The 22,171-nt window shown below is 45.6% G+C and overlaps 2 protein-coding genes across 7 annotated transcripts in view; one reads left to right on the top strand and one right to left on the bottom strand.

Moving 5' to 3' along the window:
- VASH1 (vasohibin 1) overlaps positions 1 to 20,891 on the top strand; it is a 45,544-nt gene extending 24,653 nt beyond the window's left edge. The window contains 2 exon segments of the mRNA XM_078151457.1: positions 3,054 to 3,127; positions 18,679 to 20,891. Of these exon segments, the coding sequence (XP_078007583.1) occupies positions 3,054 to 3,126 (73 nt within the window). The 3' untranslated portion in view covers position 3,127; positions 18,679 to 20,891.
- Positions 14,025 to 22,171, bottom strand: part of ANGEL1 (angel homolog 1) — a 98,474-nt gene continuing 90,327 nt past the window's right edge. For 4 of the 6 annotated variants that reach the window (XM_020986213.2, XM_020986212.2, XM_020986216.2 and 1 more), the window contains 5 exons: positions 19,449 to 19,575; positions 19,016 to 19,126; positions 17,771 to 17,840; positions 17,095 to 17,267; positions 14,025 to 16,207 (listed from right to left, as the gene is read on the bottom strand). In XM_020986213.2, coding sequence (XP_020841872.1) covers positions 16,047 to 16,207; positions 17,095 to 17,267; positions 17,771 to 17,840; positions 19,016 to 19,126; positions 19,449 to 19,575 — 642 coding nt within the window. In that variant the 3' untranslated portion in view covers positions 14,025 to 16,046. The remainder of the gene's footprint in view (positions 16,208 to 17,094; positions 17,268 to 17,770; positions 17,841 to 19,015; positions 19,127 to 19,448; positions 19,576 to 22,171) is intronic. The other 2 variants (XM_078151456.1, XM_020986215.2) reach the window with 1 other exon arrangement.

Below are 22,171 nucleotides of genomic sequence, written 5' to 3'. Positions count from 1 at the left end.
TTCCTCACATTGGTTCTAATTATTCTTTACAACATGACTAATATGAAAATAGGTTTAATATGAACGCATATGTAAAGCCTATATCAAATTGCACGCTATCTTGGGGGAGGGGGAGGGGAGTGATAGGGAGAAAATTTGGAACTTAAGATCTTATGGAAGTGAATGTTGAGAACTAAAAATAAATGAATTATTTTTAAAAAGAGTGACTAGGAGACCTGAGTTCTAATTCTGGCCTTGCCACTATCTGGGGCTCAGTTTCCTCATCTGGAATATGAAATATTTGAACTAGATGATCTCTTAGGTCCGTTCCAGATTTAAGATTTAACATTCTATTTCAACATTTCCCAAACTCTGTCCCATGGAACCCCTGTAGTCCAATACAATGTTTAGTATGGAAAGTTGTGATGTTGGTGATAAAATATTAAATTTTGTATTATAAGGTCCCCAGCACTTTAGGTGGTCCTCCTATGGCGAATTTTTGGGAGGAATGAATAAAGGGATAGATAGATGAAAACATTTACATAGTACTTCCTTTTTGCCAAGCACCACGCTGAATGCTAGGGATACGTATAGAAAACCAAGACAGTCTCTGCCCTCAAGGAACTCACATTGTAATTGGAAGAGCCAAGACTTCAAGGATGATTCAGCTTCAGGGCCAGTGATATTCAAGGTACAGTTACTAAGTAGATGACAAGTTCCTTAGGGAACATTAAGGGGTCAGAGAGTAATAGCTAGAGGTTTGGAGAGTTAGCAATAAGGCAGATGGTAAGGTCCAGTGGTCTTCCATCTTATCGAAGGGTTGTAATTGGTGACTCTATAATCATTTAAGTGGTATGAACAACCATGTCCACTCACATCCAGCAGGATTGGGAGTGGGGAAGTTGGAGGTACCCAACCCAAAATCAATCAATAAGCATTTATCAAGTGCTTGCTATATGCCAGGCACTCTGCTGAGTGGTGGGGATATAAATAAAAAGCAAAAGCAATCCCTGCCCTCAAGGAGTTTACTTTCTAATGGGGACAACAATATACATAAATTAAAACAGGAAACAAAATAAGTACAGAGTAGAAGGAAGGCAGCCTAGAGAGGAAGACACTAGTGCCTTGGAAAGGGGGATACTTGGGAGTAGGGGCTACGAAAAGGCCTGAGAAATAGCTCTTGAGCAGAGTCCTAAGAAAACCTAACAATTCTAAGAATCAGAGGTTGGGAAAGAGAGCATTCCAGTCACGGGAAACATCCAATATAAAAGCTCAGAGACAGAGGAACAGCAAGTAGTCTAGTATTACAAGATCATCGAATTCATGGAGGGAAATGGAATGAAAGAAGATGGGCAAGGCAGGAAGGGCCCAGATGGTAGAGAGCTTTAAATGTCAAAAGATTTTCTATTTAACCCTAGAGGTAATAGGGAGCCACCGGAGTTTACTGAGCAGAGGAGCGGCAAGTGCCTCTCTCCTCTCACTTAGTCATTTTGTGTGGAGGATGGATGGAAATGGACAGAGAGACTTGAGACAGGATGACCAATTAGCAAGCTATTGTAATATAGTCCAGGTAAGAGACTAGGGAAGGGCTGGGATGTGGAGAGAAGGGGACTTCTGGGAGACATGTTGTAAATGGAGAAATCGCAAGATTTGACAGCTTTTATGCAGGGTGATCCAAATGATGACCAATCCTTCGGGTACGGGGTACACACAGTTAGTAGGTGTGACATAAGTGAAGACCCAGCAAAATAGAGAAGGATAAGCCTGATATATAGGAAGAAGACCAAGAGAGAGCAAATTCTGTTAAGAGACAAGGTTAGAAGAGTTTAGAAATGAATGAGAAGAAAAGTGAAGGTGCTGATTGTGGACATTTCCAAGGAGTTTAGAAAGGGGAGGAGAGATAAGAGACAATAACTTGAGGGGGTGGTAGGGCATAGTGAAAGGTTTGTTTGGTTTTTTTAATGCATGGAGGAAGACAGGGCATATTTGAAGGCAATAGAGAGGGAACTAGTAGATGGGGAAAAGTTGAAAATTAGAAGGTGGGAATGATTGAGGTTGCAATTTTGTGAAGTATATGGAAGGGGATGAAATCAAGGGCACATGTAGAGGGGTGAGTCCTTGTAAGAGAAAAGGCCATTTCTTTGTCAGATACTGGGGTAAAAACTGAAAGAGTGAAGACTGATATCAAGCGGTTTTGAGATCAAGAGAAAGAGAAAAAGATCTAATGGAGAATGGCCTCAGTTTTTGTTTTGTTTTCAGTAAAGTAAGATGTAAGGCACTCTTCTGAAGGAGCATAGGGAGGAGGAGGTGTGGAAGGCTTAAAGAGAGAAGAGAAGATTTGGAATAGCTTCAATAAGGAGCGAAATACAGCATAATAGTTACAAGGAACAGCTTTTTTTTCTTTAGAAAAATTAGCCAGGTTCCTCTTTTGTTCTAAAACTTTCCCAATTTCCCTTTATGCCCCCAAGTCAGCATTTAGGGGTTCCATAATTATATTTCAAGTTCAAAAAGTTTATATGTTGTTGTTTAGTCGTTTTCCAGTCATGTCCAACTCTTCATGACTCCACTTGAGATTTTCTTGAAAAAAATACTGGAGTGGTTTATTGTTTCCTTCTCCAGCTCATTTTACAGATGAGGAAACTGAGGCAAACAGGGTTAAGTGATGTGCCCAGGGTCACACAGCTTATAAGTGTCTGAGGCCAGATTTGAACTCAAGAAGATGAATCTTCCTGACTCCAGGCCCAGCATTCTATCTGTTGTACCACCTAGCTGCCTTAAAAAGGTTACATAGCCAAATTATTTTAGAAAATGCCCTATTCTATTAACAGGACACAGAACAGCCACTTGAGTGGGCGTAAGGAGGAGGGAAAAGAAGAGAGAGAGAATGGGCATAAATCAGGGTGAGCAAAAAATGCCAGGTCCATTCCTCTCTAGGGCCCTTCCTTTAAGGAATGGAGTGAGATGATAAGAAATTGACATGGCTTCCTCCCAATAGTAACTGTTCTTTAGTTCTCTCCGACCTATCTGACTCATCCATTTCACCTCCTGTTTCTTCTCTTCTTTCTTCCCTGCAGACCATCTGGTGAAAAGAAGCCTGCTGAACCCAAAGCCATGCCAGACCTCAATGGGTACCAAATCCGGGTGTGAGGTGAGTGGTGATGATACCACTTGCTCCACAGACTTACCACCACTCCTTCCACCACAGGACCAAGAGCTGCCCACCGTGAGCCTTGATGGAGGGGAGGTGTGGGTTGAGGGGACAGTAGGAGGAGCCCAGAGTTCCTCTTCATCTGACAACACTGCTTCCCTCAGGCAGAACACAGGTCTCACCCAGCATTTGTGGAAGAGACACGTTGACCCTAAAGGGAAGAGGAAGAGGAGTCAGTATGAACCCAGAGATTTGTTTACTACATCCCATAAAGCAACATGTTGAACAGGTCACACCTGTCTCGGGGCAAGTGGTGTCCTAGAGATAACTGGCTATGACCACGTAGTCCTGATGGGAAGCACTGCCAGGACCAGACAGTGCCTAGAAGCCCAGCATAAAGACTGGAGCTACTCCTTAGGCAATGTACCAGAGAACCATGATGCCGCCAGAGATAAGGAGAAGGCATCCCCCATACATAGCACTGGCAGCTCTTGCCTCCCAGACTTCGAGAAGCACCAGCTGCAGGGCTCAGCCTCAAGCCCATAGGTCTCTCTGCAGCAGGGTTTGGACTTCTCTGGAGCTCCAGGGACCAGGTTTTGGAGTCATGTTGGGTTGGCCATAGGTGAGCATCCAGGGTAGCACAGGCCAAGAAGAAAGAGGCCAGCACCATAACTCATGATAGACGGGACACCATGGAAGGTGAAGAGTCTTGCATCAGCTCTGGTTCTCCTCCCTTTCTTTAGGCAGGAGTTGAATTCTCCTCCTCTCCCCTCTCCCAGAGCATCAGTACAATTTTTGGTCTTTTTCCTCAGGCAGAGAATTAGGGATTGGGAATGATGATGCCTGGGGTTGATCACTCTTCCCTCTTTCACCAGCTAAATTTAGTGATTTGGGTGACGATGATCCTAGCTGTGTATAATAGGAAGGAACTTCCTGCCGTCAGATGGGATTTTCAGCAGCTCCCCAGTCCCAGTTAGAAAGATCTCTGTTGGAATAGTCAGGCCCATTAGGCATTGAGTGCATTTGTAATAGGAAGTACTAACCCAAGTCTGAGACAAGAGGAAGACACAAATAGACTCTGAAAGGATCAGAATGCCCTTGGGTGGGGGGCATCCATAGTGAGCGGGTACGACGTGAATGAAGAGCCAGAGAGAGAGGCCATGAAAGAGCAACCAGACATGTGGCAGGATGGAGAGAGGTGTTTCAGTTGAGTGAAACCCAGGGGTGAACAGGAAGAGGCAGAGTAGTTCAGAAGGTTGGAGGTTAATGGGAGAAGGCAGTGGGACACTGAGAAGGCCAGGACATAGTGGCAGGAGGCAGAAAGATGCTGAAAAGTCAAGGGTTAGTGGAAGCAGGCAGTAGGACATTGAGCAGGCTAGGGCATAGTGGCAGAAGACAGAAAGAATGATGGTGATAGGCCCAGGAGAAGGAACCCAAGACTCATATAGCCAGGAGGCAGGGTAAGGCCCCATTACAGCAACAGAGTCAGGGAGAGATGAGGGGGCCAATCTAGAAGGCTCAGTGGCAAAGTTTCGGGAGTCATTGTAAGGCTACAAGGAAGGACTGACGGATGTAGCAGAATGGGTATGTTGAAGGAGGGTTGTATGGGGGTGATAGTTATACTCCGAATATAGCAGATAAAGGACGTAGAATAAGCCTGGGCCAATGGGAGAAGGAAAATCAAGGTAGAGCAAGTAGGAGGTGATGCTTTGGGGGAGACAAAGAGAAAACATGAAATTCACAAATTTCAGAAAGAACAAAAGGAAAGAGGAAACATCATCCATGCTATTGAATTCAAAAGGAAATGGATGGTCAGCCGAGAGGTGTGGATGGGAGCATAGGAACAGACACAGAGCATTGCAGTGACCCTGGAGTTGTTTATCCTGCTCCAAGTGATTGCTGTGTCACTGAGTGGGGGAAGGGAATAGAACAGAAGTGGATGTAGGGCAGAGTTCAGCAGTAGAAGCACTGATAGGGCCTAGAAAAGAAGACAAGCCTCAGGCCCAGAAAGAGGGTGAGGACAGAGAAAACAAGCTTGGTGCTGACCAGGACTCCGTCTCCTAGTCATTCCACCGATGGGGGAAGGCATCAAAAGGAGAGACCACCCTGGGCCTCAGGGCTTGGCATAGATGTCCAGATCTTGTGGAATAAGGACTGACCTCTGTCAGCAGGCCCCGATTTGGGTGCTCCCACAGGGGGATGTAGAGACTACAGAGTCCAGCATTCGACTGAGTCTGGAGAAGTGGGAAGAACAGGAGCTACCTTTCCCGGCTCCCAGTGAGGGCAAGTTGTACCTGATAACAGCTGTTGTTGATCTGTGGGCATAGGAGGGAGTTATTAGGCTCAAGAGGGAACAGTTGCCTTTCTCAGCAGCTGTCAAACCCCAAAGATTGCCAAGAGGCTTTGGGGTGACAGCTGCTCTATCTGACTTGGAGACAGCAACCCCAGGCTTGGCCTTACCAGACCAAAGGGCCAGCCATCTGCTTCACCACTTACAGCCAAATGCAGCCCCAGGAGCTGGGATAGAAGGTGGGGAGGAAGGTGGCTAGTCAGACTCTAGTCTCACTAACTCACCCTTGGAGCTAATAGGCAGCCCTACTCCCTTCCTGTGGCAGCCCTGCACCCAGCCCTCCCAAGGAGGGAACCTGAGGATGTGTCTGTACTAACTTGAACAGGAATCTTATTTCACAACACTGGGAAAGAACCTAATCTTCCCCACCCCCCACCACTACCCACCATTCCACAGTGGTTTCCCAAACAGTTAGGTAATGATGGTCATGATATGTTTATAATTACTGAAAAAAAATAACTGCCTTTGGCAAAATGAGCCATAAGGCTGAAAATGAGTGATTCATTGGTACAGTGTGGCCCCTTAAATTTTGCCCCAGTTTGGGACACACACCCCTCTAGTAAAGAGGTGGTACCTTGAGGATAGCAGGTTCCCCCAACCTCTTCCTATTAAAACTAAGAGCCAAGCAGCTGCTTAGCCTTTCCTGTTGGTGATTTCCCCAGACTATTCTCTGGGGCTCGGGGCAATGTAAGAAAAATCGTGTAAAAAACAAAACAAAAAAAAAACCTCACTGGTGCTTTTTATTTATTTTTTTAAAGTGTTTTTTTTATATGTAGCAATCCCACCTCCCTTCTCTCCCCCACTATGTTTACATTTTGTTCCTCGGGGAGGGTGGGAGAGGACTAAGGGGAAAGCAGGAAGCTTTGGTTTTTTGCTTCCCAGTTGGGGGAAGGCATCTACCCCAACCCAATGTTTGCTTGGAGCTAGTGGGAGGAGAGACAGTGTCGACCCTATTGCCTTTTCCTTCCAGTATCAATTTAATTGAGTTTCTCTCTGACTCTACTGTCTCTGGAAGCTCCTGGTCTCAAGCTGTCCTGGTCCCAGTCCTATGGAACAGATAGGGATTCATGGCACACTCCTCCTTCCCCTGCCAGTCATCAATCTATCTGCCCGTCGCCACTTTGATTTTTTTAACCATAACATTACCTCCTATGACTCCATCAGGATATAATAAGGAAAACTATGGGCATAAAAGGGCATCAGCATCACCCAGTCTGTTTACCTCAGCCGTCTTTGCTAGCAGCCCCATGGGGTTACAATTAGGTGAGATCAATCATAATTGAGAATGAAGGGGATGATATAAATCACCAGAGACCCTGTCAAGCTGTACTGATGGTGTAACAGAGGCCTTATATTCATGGGTTCTCAGGGGCAGAAAGAGTCATGGAGTAGTTAGCTGCTAATCTAGAGGGCATCCTGTAGTTTCGAATTCTCCTGCTGCAGACCCAACTCCTTCAGTGACTGCAGCTAAATCCTAGCTGCTGTGTACCTATACTTTGGAGCACCTATGCATTTGCTCCCATGCTCTTACCGTTGTCGCTCTGGCTGGATGCACAGTCAGGCATCTGTGGGCTTTTGTTCTTGTCTTCTCGATTAGCGGCAGCCAGAGCCTGAGTACACCCCACAGTTGCTTCAGCCCCCATACGAAACGGCTGCCAGCAGTAACGTGTGCTTGGAGGGGGCAGAGGGAGCAGGGATTGGCCTCCTTCCATCCCTGATAGCCTGTGAATTCCACGGTGTGCCATAGCCTATGGCAGTAGAAGCCCTTGCCTCTCCATCCCCATCTTCCTTAGGCCCGCTGAAAAGCCAAGGTCAGAGGGAGAATGGCCTGGCCTATTCTGGAAGTATCAAGCATTGGATAGAGAGAACCCGGCCCCCAAATCCCCTGGCCTAGAATCCACCTGACCCCATCACCTTGCCTCTCTGTGGTGCCATCTGGTTCTCTATCTCCATCCTACCATTTCATTTGTAGGGTAGGCCTGACCTGGTGCTAGCCCCATGCCAATCAGTATCGGTCCCTTCTAAGTTACTTCCTGGTGCTCTGGAGCCACATAAGTTTCCCTTAATCATGAAGTTTGAAAAGGATGGAAGAGGAGCTCAGGCATGCCTGGCACATGTGGACAAAATGATGGAATCTCTCTCTCTCCCCCTTGTGTTTTATATCCAGCTATGTACCGTATATAGAATTAGTTCTCTCTGATTCCCTGTATTTCCATCCCTTCATATCAGTATTCAAACCCCTCTCACTTTTATGCTTTTACCTCACTCTTGTCTTCACTTTTACATGATTAATAAAGTCTACCCAGCTCCTATTGTCTGGACTGGGCAGAAACCAGGACCTAACAACCTTGCCAGTCTTTTCTTTCAGAATTTTCTGAGTCTCCACCCTTAGCTATCAACACTTCACCACTCCCCCCATCAGCTCTGTCTCTGGGGAGAGGGTGGGAGGGAAGGCAGCTGTCTATGGAAATGAAGAAAGAAGAAGGGGGAGAGGGGGAAAAGCCGTGGTATAGGATTAAAATCTTCTGTCTCTGGGATGCTGAAAGTTTCCATTTCAGTTCAATGTCCTTCACCCCTCCTCAGATAGTCTGTATTTTTCAACCCTCATATGTTAACAGGTCTGCTATTCCACCCAGAAATGCTTCTCTTTCTGTCCCGTGCACAGCCTGGAGCATTCTGCTGAACCTTCCCATGCCCAAGTAGGAAAGGGCAGAGTTGAGGGAGGCCAAGGGTTTGTCCGCTAGGCCTCTTCTCTGGGATATATTCTAGAACCCATTTTTCCTATCCCATTAAACAACAGTTTCTGTCTTCCACAGGAGAGAAAGGAAGCTTTTCTCTCTGAGGTGAGCTGCATTTGTGGGCCATTACACGTGAATCTCCAAATAAATCTGTAATGGTGAAAGAGGGTCAAAGGAAGCCTTCAGGGAGACAATGTCAATAATAGACTTTAGAAATAACAGAATTGTTGTCCCCGACTTGTCCCCCCCCAGCCATTCTCTCATCTCACTTCATTATTACCCTCATCCAATCTATGCCATCACAAAACATGCAAAACTAAATCACAAAGCCATTTAAATAAGGCTTCCACATTGGCTTAAAAAAATTTTTAAGCCTGCAACTCCTTATTTTACCCAGACTGCTGAAGCAGCCACCCAAAGGCACAACCCCACTATGGTTGGCATAGGAACTTTGACCCACTCTGTTTTCCAATCTGGACCTGTTCTCTCTTCCTTGGGCAGTCTGGTGACACCCCTACTCCCAGGGACTTATGATATAGGTGCCAGACTTAGTGCATACACCCTATGAATTGATTAGATCTGCTGCATCCCAGAACTCCTGAGGTCAAGTGAATTGCTAGCCTCAGCCTACTCAGGAGCAGGAATTACAGGTGTACATCACCATGCCCAGCATCAGATTGATTTTTTAAAAGAGAGAGGGAGTTGGCCTGTGAAAATATTTGCCAGCCTTCAAGTTATGTATCAGCCTTATCCCGTCAGATAAAAACCTCTCTGTGCTGTACAAATCCCAGTTGAAAAGAATACAACTTGCCTGTAAGAGAAAAAAAGATAGCCCTCACACACCATGATTTTCATGAATTACTATGAGAAAAGGGAAATAGTTTAGACCTCATTAATTATGATGTGTTTATTGGGGGGAAGGGGAAGATGGAGATTAAGGACCGACTTGAATTAAGAAAACAGGCTGAATTCAAAAGATAATTTTTAGAGAAATTGTTTTATTACTTTCAGGTACACACAATGATTCCAGATAACTTCTAAGCACTTATTAAGTAAATAAAGGTCCTACTGAGAATGTTTTCATACAAAGATAAGACGTGTGTAATTGGCACATTAATTATTTACATGTAAATGAATACTGCTCAAGTACTTGAAGACATCTTAATTGCTCAAACAGGTTAATCATTCCCCTTACTATCTTGTTTATTCCATGAGTTTGTTTGGCAGGACTTTCTTCACCAGTGATGCAAAGATAAATTTTGGTCTAACCCCTTGGGATTATCATAGATTATAAATTACTGGAGTATCCAGATTCCTCTTAAACTCCATACCAGGACTTTTTTGGTTCAGATCAATATTTTATCAATCACTCATTTACATTACTGAGTTGTGCTGCCTTTTTAGATGGGGGTGGGGGGTACATTTCCTGTTTTATGATAGAATAGGCTGGCACACTTACCTCAACCTCCTCCCTCAACCTAATACTCACTCCCTGCCCTTGTTTAACATTGGCTAAGCCAGGCAGCATCTTTCCCTCTCTTGTTCCAAGCAAAACATTGTTATCAAATGAAGAACAGTGGTGACAAAGAGGCCTAGGATAATGACAGACACAGAGGAAACCTCTGAATGGGGCCATAACCATGATATCCCAGACTCCCTCAATACTTACCATGTAGGGGAGTGCCCAGAGCTGGAATCCCTGAAGACAGTACCTGGCAGGTTATGGTGACAGGTCACCCCAGAGCAGCTGGAGGAATAACTTTCCAAGACCATCCCTAAACAAACCCGGGGAACACATATCTGGACTTTCATCTAGCTCCCAGCTGGAGAGTGTTAAGAACAATGAGCTGGTATGGAAAGGCAAGGAATGCTGGGACTTGAGTGCAATGACCCTTCTGCTTATGTTCTTTCTGGAATACAGCTTCTGGAACCCACAGGCTTTATTAAACTTACACAGTTTCTGTTGGGGGTGGGGTAGATGACCAGAAGGTCTCTCTCTCTCTCTCTCATGTACTAAACCAACATTCTTTTCTTTGGAATTGTTAAACTCTGACTCTAGGACCACTTAGATGCCCTCCTACCACTTGGACGCCTTCTGATTGAAGATACATCCATTTGTTTTCCAGCAAAGTCAAGTTAGAAAGAAGGAAGAAGGAGCCAGGGAGAGGGATCACTTGGAGAGGGGGGAGGAGGATGGAAGGAAGGAAGGAAGGAAGGAAGGAAGGAAGGAAGGAAGGAAGGAAGGAAGGAAGGAAGGAAAGAAATCAGGCTGTCGCTAGAAACATGAGACTGTAGGTCCCATTCCTGCAACTCTTAGTCATAAGAAAAACCCAGAGCAGCTCGATCTTCTCTGGCAGGAACAATTTATTATCAGTAAGGACAAGCCATATTTTCATTACATGATCAGTAAACAAATTCTAAAACTACAGTTTAAGAGATCTTATAGAAAGGTAGTTTGATGTTGTAGAAAAAGACCTGAACCTGGAATCAGAAGATGTAGGTCTAAGTCTTGACTTTGCCATTAATTCACTGTGTGACCTCAGGCAAAAAGTCACTATCCCTCAGTGCCTTTCTCAGCCCTAGGACTAAGTAGGCTGATGGTTTCATCTACCTCTTCCAGCTTCAGTTCATTTTACAAACGAGGCAGATGGACCCCATTGCTGCTTGCTCTCCTGACACCCGAAATAGTCCAATGTTGTCCAACTGATGGAGCTCCCTTAAGCTAAGAGAGGAGGCTCTTGTGCTTTTGAGAGGTGGATGACAAAAGAAAATATTCTTTCTCCCCTGTGGGCCTTGATTTCGTCACATGCAAAATGAGGAGGTTGAACCTATGAGCTGGGAAGGGCCTTGACATTCTATGATTTACCCTGTGCAAGTGGTAACTATCATAACCTCTTGGCCACAATATCACATGTAAGCTTGACCTCCCATTGGTGCAACATTGGGAACCACGTCCTCCTAATGGAAAGGATGCCAAACTCCAGGAGAGACCTTTGGGGAAAGGGAGGTTTAACCCACAATGGCTCTGATCCTAGGGGTGGGAAGAAAACTAGGTGTTAGTCAAAGAAATTCTTCTGTGTCTGATAGGATATTTGTAATGAGAGAATTGGAGGTTCCCAATGCTTTACCACCGAGGTAAACCTTGCTTTTAGCTCACTGCTACCATCACTCTGGAAATTCATCTTCCCAGATGGCACTGACCTTAAGTAGTTGCCCACCAATGTAATGCTGATAATCAGACACCCAGTCCATGAAAGTTGCCTTTTGGGGAAGGAAAAGTCATCTGGGAGCCAGGGGGAGGGGCAAGTAGAGGAAGGTGTCTAATTTTAAATCAGTGGGGAATTTTGTCACAAAATCCAACACAGCTTTCCAGTAAAGATTAACAGCCATCAAGAAAAATAATAGGGTTAGCCCTGGGGAAGAGCATAAATCAGATGGCTGCTTGGCAGTTTGGTAGTTAGGAATCAGACCCCAGCTACTTTGTCCCTAATCATCAGCACCCCAATAATTCTGTGTTGCAGGAAGGGGCCTTCTGATGTGGACATGCTTGGCACCTTCACAGCTTCAGGAGTTGTAAGGGTAGTCTGCCCATAAGGCATTGATCTCCAAGAAATCGACTGATGGAGATGAAATTGTCTCCGACTAGTATTCTTTATAAAAATGGTTCTTGGGATTTGAAAGAGCATCTTTCTCCCAAGTCTCAAAACATTTCCAGTAGCAGGGTAAAATGGTATAATGGGGAGAGTACTGCCTCTGTAGTCAGGGTTTAAGATGAACCTCTGCTTCAGACTGCATATCTGACCTGGGACAAGTCACTTCGAATCTCTCTGGGACTCAGTTGCCTTATCTGAAGTTACCTTATCTGAGAGGATGGGATTAGATGCCCTCTAAAGTCCTTTGCAGTTATATCAACAATCTGTCCACTTAATTGTCTCTCTCCAAATGCTTGGAATCTTAGGAAGGCTGTGACTTCTTTGAAATCATTTTGAATGAGGAAAGTAGGAAGGTAGGAAGGTAAAAAGGGAAGGCAGGAGGGAGGGGAAGGAAAGGAGGGAAGGAAAGATCCAGGGAAGGAAAGGAAAATGAAGTATTTATTAAATATTTACTATGTTCAAGCACAGTGCTATGTGCTATGGGTACAAATATAAAAGTAAACAAAGCCAAGCCAATGAATTCTGTTGTTGTTTTTTGGCTAGGCAATGGGGTTAAGTGACTTGCCCAGGGTCACACTGCTAGTGAGTGTTATGTGGCTGAGGCAGGATTTGAACTCAGGTCCTCCTGAATCCAGGGCTGGTATGTTATCCACAGCACCACCTAGCTGCCCCGCTAAGCCAATGAATTCTGGAAGTAATGTCTAATAGACCGTAAAGCTTTCCTGGGCCTTGCCATTCCTTCCACCACAGAAACCTTAAGACTTCCAGGCCTCCCCATCTGCTATGTGGCTGACGGTGTTTTATGTGTTATCTCCACGAATATAAGAGCTTCTTGAGCACAGGGATGGTCTTGCCTTATCTATTTGTGTCCCCAGAACTTATCATATAACTTAGCACACAATAATGCTTGATAAATGCTTTCTAATCCATTTATTCAATAGGCTATATGACATTAATGGTTGTTTTTTGGGGGGAAGGGGCTCCCCATTTTGTTGTGGTTTGCCATGGGTTGGAAACTCTAGCCTCCAGCTTGGGTATCATCAAGATTGATTATGTCAGTGTCAGGTTTCAAAGAATGTGAAGCTGGAAGGGGATTGTGACATCAACCAATTCCTCTTCCTCTTCTTAAAGATGAGACATCTGAGACCCAGAGAAGTCAAATTATTTGCCCAAGGCCACACAGCAAAGCTGGAATTCAAACTCCAGCTCTTCTGATTCCTAATTCTATTAAACTCTATGCTAGGGGAAGGGAAGATTATAGTACAACAGAACCAGACATAGGGAGGGAGGGAGGGGATCAGCCCCAGCAACAGATGGCCCACAGATCAGCTCTAGCTCAGGAATGCAAAACAGATTATCAAAAAATAGACAACAGAGTGGGGAGGCATCAGCCTAGGCTTCATCCAGGGAAACACTCCCACACAGCCTGCCTCTGCATGCCAGGGGTGAAGGACTAGGTGGCTTGAGAATAGTCTGATTCCCCACTGGTTGTAACAGAAATGAGAAAGAGGCCGTCCCCCCATAAATGAGGACTCCCCTCAGCCCAACACTCTCACACCATCCTCAAAGCCATGAGTAAAACAGAAAAATGTTAGGGTGGAGAATAGTTTGCATGACTAGAGGGACCAGATTGGCTTTTGTAGGATACAAGGGCAACAGAGTTGCTGATCAGCTGCTCCACAGAGACCTTCCCAGTCTTGGGTTTTTCCCTTAAGGCTCAGTTCTATTGCTTGAGACTCCACAGTCTCGGGCTCCAATACCTTCTCTATCCCTAGAGGTAGCTGTGTGAGACAGTGGATACAGCGGTGGGCCTGAAGCCAGGAAAATCTGAGTTCAAATACAGTGCAACATTTGCTAGCTGTGTGACCTTGGGCAAGTCACTTTAACCTGCTTCCCCAACTGTAAAATGGTGATAACACCCTACTTCCAAAGGCTGTCATGAGGATCAAATATTTTGAAAGCATTTATCACAGTGCCTGGCACATAGTAGGTGCTTAATAAATGCTAATGGCCTTCCTTCCCTAGTCTCTTCTCAAGATTCCTTTTATTCCTAACCCCACCCCCAAGTATACAAGTGAGTTCTGAGCCAATCCAGCCAAAAATTGGCCTGGCTGTGCTAGGCCCTCCAGAATCCCAGTGAAATAAGAAAGAGCAGGGAAAAAAAAAGACAAACCTTTATTTCAGAAAAAAAATTAAATTAGCATGAAAAATTTCCTACTTCACTTTTCAAAACAGAAACAAGCCAGAGACCAAAAGATTCCCTAATAAACCTTCCCAGGGTGGGGCCATAGCACTTCCCATCAAGGGAGAACAGGTCAACAGGCAGCTGCAGAACAAACGAGTTGACATCCTGAAGCCCTGTGAGGATGGACCCGGGAGAAGCAAACACAGTAGAAAGGGGGTGCTACCGAGCAGGTGGAGGGAATCAGGCAGACAGAGGCCCCCAAACCTGAGGCAAGCCACTGTTTACATAAAGGAAGCAGAACTAAAGGGTCTATTGTGCTTGGGGGGAGAAAAAGCAAACAGCACAGTTCAGACAGGGTCTTTGGCTTTCCTTTAATATAAAAAAATTCTTCTGCTGGGCATGAGGAGATTCATCGGCGACTCTTCAGGCCAACCTGAGGTGGCTTGGAAACTCAGACCCAATGGGGACAGAAGTGTCTTCAGAATCTGCCTTAAGGTTAGGGGAAGTATAAGGGGAAGGCTTGCCAGAAGGAAGACCCTGGGGGCACATTACTAAAGTGAGAGATTAAGGCACACAGGAGTCAGGGCAGGCCAAGAACATGAAGATTCCAGGGAGATTCTCTCCATGCACACCTATCCCTCCCCATTCCCCCTCACCACGAGAGTCAAGTAGGGGCTTTATGTTGGATGTTGGATGCGGCCTGGCCAGGGGATTAGCGTTCTCTACAATTCATTCCCACCCAACCGGCTTCACTGCCATCCCTCAGTTCTCCAACCAAATCATTCCACTGAGAATACAAGAGATGCTTCCCAGATAATGCCTCCCCAACACCACAGTTTATCAAGGAGGGCCTGGGAAGTCAGAAAAGCAGGAATGAGCAACTTGGGAGTAACGAGAAAGGAGAAGCTCCTTCCTCAGGATTTTAAGCTTCAGAAGAGAACCCTCAAGCGAAGGACGACAGCAATTCATATACTGTTTCCCACTGAAACCACCACCCTGGGCCAGCTTCAGATACTATCAGGCCAGAAGAACATTTCCTTCAGACCCAATTTCTTCATCTTATAAGATACTCAGCTCCTCTGACACCACCTCCCCCACTCCCACAGCTTCCACCTTCCCCAACCTGACATTCAAAAAGGCCATCTTCTCTTATGCAAGGGTGTAGGGTTGAACCCAAGAGAAATATACTAGGGCCATGTCTTGGCTTCAAGAGTGGGGCTGTGGAGTAGGGCAAGTCAGATCATCTTGGATCATCAGGCCCTCTTGATCGTGTTGTTCCAGGCTGAGGGGTCCACTTTGTTCACAAGGGCCAAGGTGGATGAACACAATTCTGTGGCAACCTACACGTAAGGTAGCTGGGGAGAGGGGGAAGGAGGAGAGGGAAGGGGAGAAGCAGGTCACTTAGAAGTCTGCTAACTTCACCTGCTCATATCTGACCCACCTTAGGAGGGGCAATCAATGCTGCACTCACTCTTGCAGCTTACCAGAACACCAAGGAAAAAAATAACTATACATTATATACAGTAGCTGTATAAAGGACAGACCAGATGGGCACAGGGTAGGGGAGAGGAAGCTAGTGGGCAATCTGCTTGACAGGAGAGGGGACTGCAGGCAGCAGTGGCTGCAATGGGGAGTCAACAAGCTGCAGCCTGAAAGCAAATAATCAATGAGATCAAAAACTCCCGCAACCCTGGTAATTAAAAATCAAGGGGGAGGCGCTGGATACATGGTAGGAAGGGGAGCCCCCCTCCTGCCTCTCCCAGGGCCACTGCGTGTGAGGCACAGGACTAGGAAGCAGGGGCAGGAGCAGGGGCATAATGGGGGGGGGGGAAGGGAGAGAGGAAATCCAACCAAGAAGGAGAAGGGAAGGGTGAAAGGAGGGGTGGGGGAGGGAAATTCCTGGGGTGTAAGTTTCCAGAAGCTTGGGATTTCCACAGTCTCTGATCCAATGAGCTCTTCTGGAGGATAAGCCCCCCGTCCCCTAAGAGCCCCATCATGGGGCGGTGACCTCCATCCCAAAGCTGGCCAACAGGCAGAGGTGGTCTGAAGAACAGAAAGGGTTGGGTAGGCCATTGGCAGCCCAAAGGACGTCTTCAGAGAGGAGGGAGAGACGGCCAAGCAGCTTGAGGGCTCCATCCCGGTATAGCCTGCGACCTGGGTTGTGAAAGGGAGCAAGTGTAAGGCAGCTTGGCACCTGAAAATAAAATCTACATGCATCTGCCGGCCCCCAAAGCCAGTGTGGGCATGGTAGGGTGCAAGAAAGTACTTACCATTCATGGTCACACAAATGGTGACAGAGCCATGCATCTTTTCTGGGAACATATTAAACTTAAAGGGGGTAGAGTATCTTTCACAGATTACTTACACTCCCATCCTCATCCCCTTCTTCACTTTCTCCTATTTCTGGCTCACAAGACAGAAGGGGGCTCCCCCATCTGAAGCTACCCAAAGCAGATGGTGGAGGAAAATATAGGGTAAGGCAAAGAGATCTAGGCTGCAGCAAAATCACTTCACTCGCTTGGGTCTCTGTCTCCTCACTTCAATGCTGTTAATAGCAGCTATGCTACCTGAGAAACCATCCAGTCTAACTCCTTCATTTTATGTCAGGAGGATCAAGCGATAGGATGCATCTAAGCATACCTTCAAAATTATAACTCTAAAGAAACAGAAGGCAAAATAATAATGATGATAATGATGATAATAAATTCACACTTCTATATCATTGTAAGGTTTACAAATCCAATGAGGTAGGCAGTTTAAGTATTATCATTATCATTATTATTCCCATTTTCCAAATGGGAATACTAAGGCTCATAGCAGTCAGGTGACTTGTCAAAAGTCCCCCTGCTACAGAGTATCACGAGCCAGGTCTCAAATCTGAGTCTTCTGATTCAAAATCCCCTCAGTTTTTGTTTCCACAGCATTACCCAGGAAGGTGAGTATAAGAACTCTCTCAATAAGAACCCTGCTGCCAGTTCTGATTCCAGACTAGTGTGACAAGCGGCTGACCTCCAATCCACCTCGGGGCCCCCATAACCCACCAGACTCACTCGCTCTGTGTCCATTTTCGCAGGGTTCAGCCGAGAAGAAAATGTAATCCACTGTTGCTCCAAGGCCCAAGGGCATTGTGGTGACCTCTGGGCGGCCTTGCTGGGGTAGGAAGTGGCTGTAAACTGAGGTCAGGTTGAGGCTGTGCTGGATGGTGCCTGAAGACCTGGGGGGACAGGAGGACAAGGAAGGGCAAAGCAGGCTAAGACATGACGTTGGCAATCCTACCCACCCCCACTAACTTTAAGAAAGCCTCGGGGGATTCAGCTTTGCCTCATCCTTGGTAAATCTGCACACAGAAAAACATGAGGCTGATAACTCAATGATTATTGAACCAAGAGGAGAAGGATGGATGGCATTTCAGCTCCACCTGCTTGCAGTGATGGAGAAGAGTTGAGAATATGTCTTGGTCCTTGACCCAACCAAAGGTGTAAAGCTTCCTTCAGATTCCACAGTAAGGAGCACCCACAGACATGCTGATGGGAGTGGCTTCTGGCTTGATACAAGTTTATAACCAGCACGAGAGTGCAGGGGAGAACAAATGGAAAAGCAGCCTGCCCTAAGGGCTGGCATCAACCAGCTCTTTGGAGAAGGGCAAATCTCATGCATAGGGAAGACAGGGAGAAGCCAGGGAGCAAGACACAGAAGGCTAAGGCTGGAGAAGGCTACCTGGGGAAGAAGGGTTCTGGATCAGGGATATCCGCTTCAGGGACAGACTGGGACCAGCCAACAGGACGCTCTATGAAGGAGACAAGACACAGGGTTGAGAATCCCCAGGGCAGGGGGCACAGCTCCAGCCTCCTGTCCTAAAATTCCTCTGAAAACCTCATTTGGTTTTCTCAGAAACGAAGGAGGAAGAGCAGATAGCATTGGGGAGCATAGGGAAAGGAGTAAGGAAAAAGTCAGAAGGGGTACGGGAGGGGGCCTTCACAAGCAGAGGCTGACCCTCTCAGTTATGATAATTCTCATTACTACCTTTTATTTTTTTTAAGCTCAGCTCTATAACTTCATTGGTATAGGGAACTCCCAGCGAGGAACCTTCCTCCACCAATATATGCTGACAATGATTCTGCAATTTATGAACTGAGAGCATTGCTGGGGGCACCCAAGGGATTAAGTGATTTGCCCAGAGTCACAAAGCCAGCCTGTGTTGGAGGCAGGATGCCCGGCCTCCCTCCCTTTCTTAGAGACCAAGCTGCCTCACTGTCACTATTATCATCCATATAAGAATGCCACCTTGCCTTTAGAGAACACCTGAAAGAAGGGGCAAAGTACCATCATATGTACTATTCCACCTTTTGAGATGCTATAGACCTTTCATTTCATTTAGGGAATTCGAGACATTCCCTCCTTCAATACAGATCAGCAACTCTTCGGTAACTTAGGAAAGTTGCCTGAGAAGTGACTTGCCAAAGGTCAGTTAGTTTGGGTCAGAGACGAGGCACGAATCTGGGCTCTCCCGACTCTAGACAACACTGCCTCTCCATTCACTTTATCCTCAGAATATCCCAGTGTTCAGCTGTTTCAGTTTTAAAGCTGAATTTTGTTGTGTTGTGTTGTTTTGTCTTGTTTTTTAGCCTTCAACATAACCACCATCATTTGTGGCACATTCTTCGATCAATTTTCAGTCGGTGCTCAGAAATTTCATGAATTGCATTTGTGAAAAGAAACAAAAACTAACCCCACAAGTACATAAAACCCTTTAAGAATTCACCTTGTATAGCTTACAGGGTGCTTCTATCATGTTTACACTGAAAGTGATTAAAGCTAAAAGTCTCGCGGGGACTTGATGATCACCTCGCACTTATTCCCATAGATTTTTGTCTCCAAGAATTATGACCAATGAACTGAAAGGCCCAGGAAGCTGTGCCAGTGACAGATCTGAGAAGAAAGGCAAAGCTCTGTGTCACTCACCTGGTCTAGCATCTGTCACTCCTTCAATCAGGACCAGCCCCACTGGCCGCTGGCAGGCACTGTCACAGAAGCGGAAACGAAGCAGGAAGTCCCGGCCATACCTGCGTCTCTCTATAGATACAGAACAAGCACTGGGTGATAGGAAGAAGCAAAAACCCCAGAATGATAGGGCAGCATCCAGCCCAGGGAAAGAGGGAAGATGGAAGGCTTGACTCAGAGGACAAAGGGCTCTTCTGAGGCACGTATTTTACATCTGTCAATTTGGAAGCACTGAGAATGCAGAGAGGAGTACAAGAAATCAAGGAAGATGCCAGGAGACCCCATGGCATGATATTCTCCCCATCTTCCTGAAGAGGCAGAGCTTTCTCCTGTGCTGTTAAAAAAAAAAAAAGGCTACAAGCCACAGATCCAGCAGACCAGGAGGGTGGCTCACCTGACCTCTTGGGTTGACATGGAGTAATGTACTGACAGCTGTCAGTGATGCCCAAGGAGCTAGGCCACAGCGGGGTCAGCAGCTTCCGCTGGTAAAGCTGATGGGAGAAGTCTTCCTGCCCAGACACCTGCAGGGAAACAGCAGGGCAGAGGTAAAGAAACAGAGACGGAAAAGGGAAAGGCTAAAATGACAGCTGGTGAATGCACACAAACCCATACATGCTGTGGGTATTGCATAAGCCTCCTTGTGAGACTGAAAAATACAGCTCTAATTGAGCTAATTAAACACACCATTCTTCCCCTGGAAACATCTGCTTGTGTCCAGGAGACAGGAAGGAAGGGAAGACAAAGCCTGAACTTGAGGTCACACAGCCTCTGAAGTTTCACCTCTGGATAAACTCTCACCCAACTTCACAAGGAGTTGCAATGCTCCACAGGGCCTTGGTCTGGCCACTTTAACTTGCAGCACCAAAAGATTATCTAAAAGCAAGGCCCTGATCAGCAACCTGTTTTTATCCCAGATCATGGTCCTATGGTCACCTAGGCCTACTGCTAGAGAACCACATACCAGATGAAACAAGGAATCCGTAGCAATGCTATACCTTCCTGCAGCTAAAGCCCTGTATACTTGATTCCACCGTGTCTTATTCCCACAGATTTTTATTTCCAATAATTATGAACAACTGAAAGGACCAAGAAGCTACCCCACTGACCGACTGTAGAAGGAAGGAAGGGCTCTGTGTCTATTACCTGGTCTAGGTAATGGTTATCAAAACATCCTTTAGGGAATGGAACCAGAATAAACAGAGCACTACATGGGAACCATTTCCTTACTTTAATCAGCCTCACATTTCCAATAAATGCAGCAGATGTGACAAATGTCCCTTGATGCCTCTGTACGTACTGACTTAGCTTAAGACAACAAACTCCTCAAAATATTAATTCTCAGAAGGAAGTTCATCAGCTAGCTCAATGTTGTCACTTAATAAAAAATTAAGTAACCTAATTACAATAACAGCTCAGTAAACTCTGTGAACACTATGAATTCTCTTCTCCTTACTCCCACTCTGCTCTGCCAAAGGCACCCATTATGTTCAATCAGAAGAGACAGAGAAAGCTGAAGTGTCCTGCCTAGGACTGCAACGAGCCAGCATCACCAGAGAGGTCACTTCACGCTGCCCTCCTAGGCATGTACCACTCAGACAGCCTCACTGGCATTCCTTCTGGTTCACTTTCTGGAGGGGTCAGACAAGGCAAAGAGCTTCGATGAATGGAATGAAGGCACAAAGCTTGCTAAAGCAAGGCAAGGGCTCTTTTCAAAGAGTGACCAGCTCTCTCAGAGCAGAACAAGAAAGCTACAGCAAGAAGGATTTAGGTCACACTATGGAGACAGTCTCACATAGTAGAAAGAATCCTAAAATAAAAGTCCAGGTTTCTTTGTTTCGATGTTGCTACTGTCTGGCTGTGTGACCATCAACACGCCACTCCACCTGTCTAGGCCTCAGTCTGCTCATCTGTAAGCAGGAGTGCTTAACCTACATTCTGTCATGGATCCCCTTTGGCAATCTGGTAAATCCTGTGGGCCACTTCTCAGAATCATATTTTTAAATGCACAGAATATACAGGAATATATAATAGCAAAATGGAATAGGAACTGGAATAGGAATATATATATATATATATATATTATATAGAAATTCAATTATTAAAACATCTTTTAAAAGCAAGTCCACAGACCCCAGGGTAAGAACCACTACAACACATGATTTCTCAGGTCCTTTCTAGCTATGACAGTTCTATGTATCTCAGGAAGCATTTCCTGACAGTGAAGGGTTTTGACCCCCATGGGGTAAAGCTCCCAAGGTAAAAGCTGAGAGCTATTTTCTTCTGAAGGTAATACCTGAGACCTGTTTAAGGCTGGTCTTGCTCAAATAAAGAGGGCTAAACTAGTTAACTTCTCAGGACCCTTTCTAGTCTTTTGACTCTATGATTATGAGAAAGTATCTTTTCCAGAGTAGTCATAATAACAATGCTAAGAGCTAAGCACAAATTTTAGGATAAGAATCAAAAAGAAATGCAAGAATCACCTAATCCTGCCCCATCGTCGCACCTTCTAGCTAGTGACTATTTAAATCATCCAAGGTGGGTGACTGTTTCTTCTTAAAGAACTTTAGAATTGGAAGGAACTTTAGAAGCATCTAGTCAAACCTCCCGCCCAATGCAGGCATGAATCCTTTATACAACATATCTTCGATATTTATCATAATCCAGACATGTATATCTCTGGGATGAAGCTCACTGTCTAATTTCATGGCTGGAGCCCAATAATTATCTTGAGCCAAAGTTTGCCTTTCTGTAACTTCTACACATTAGTTCTGAATTGGTACCTCAGAACTAATATGGAATGAGTCAACTCCTCCTTGTACAAGAGATACCACACTCCCCTTGAAATAGCTGATGACAGCCATCATGCCTCCTCCCTATAGCTTTCTCTTCTCTAGACTCCTCCAGGCTCCTTGAAACCATTCCTCATATGACATGATTCCCAGACCTTCATCAACCTATTAACCCTCTAGCTTGTCCCACCAAAATTACCTTGAATTTACCTTGTCTATATATGTTATCATAAATACCTATATGTGTACATACTGTTTCCCTGACAGAATGTAAGCTCCTTGAAGGCAGGAACTGTTAACTTTGCTGTCTATGACTTTCCAGGGCCTA

The sequence above is a fragment of the Phascolarctos cinereus genome, unplaced genomic scaffold (assembly GCF_003287225.1).
Source record: "Phascolarctos cinereus isolate Bilbo 61053 unplaced genomic scaffold, phaCin_HiC Scaffold_3;HRSCAF=262, whole genome shotgun sequence".
Classification (NCBI taxonomy): Eukaryota; Metazoa; Chordata; class Mammalia; order Diprotodontia; family Phascolarctidae; genus Phascolarctos; species Phascolarctos cinereus.
Note: the sequence above shows the minus strand (reverse complement) of the source record. Positions and strands in the feature narration are given on the sequence as shown.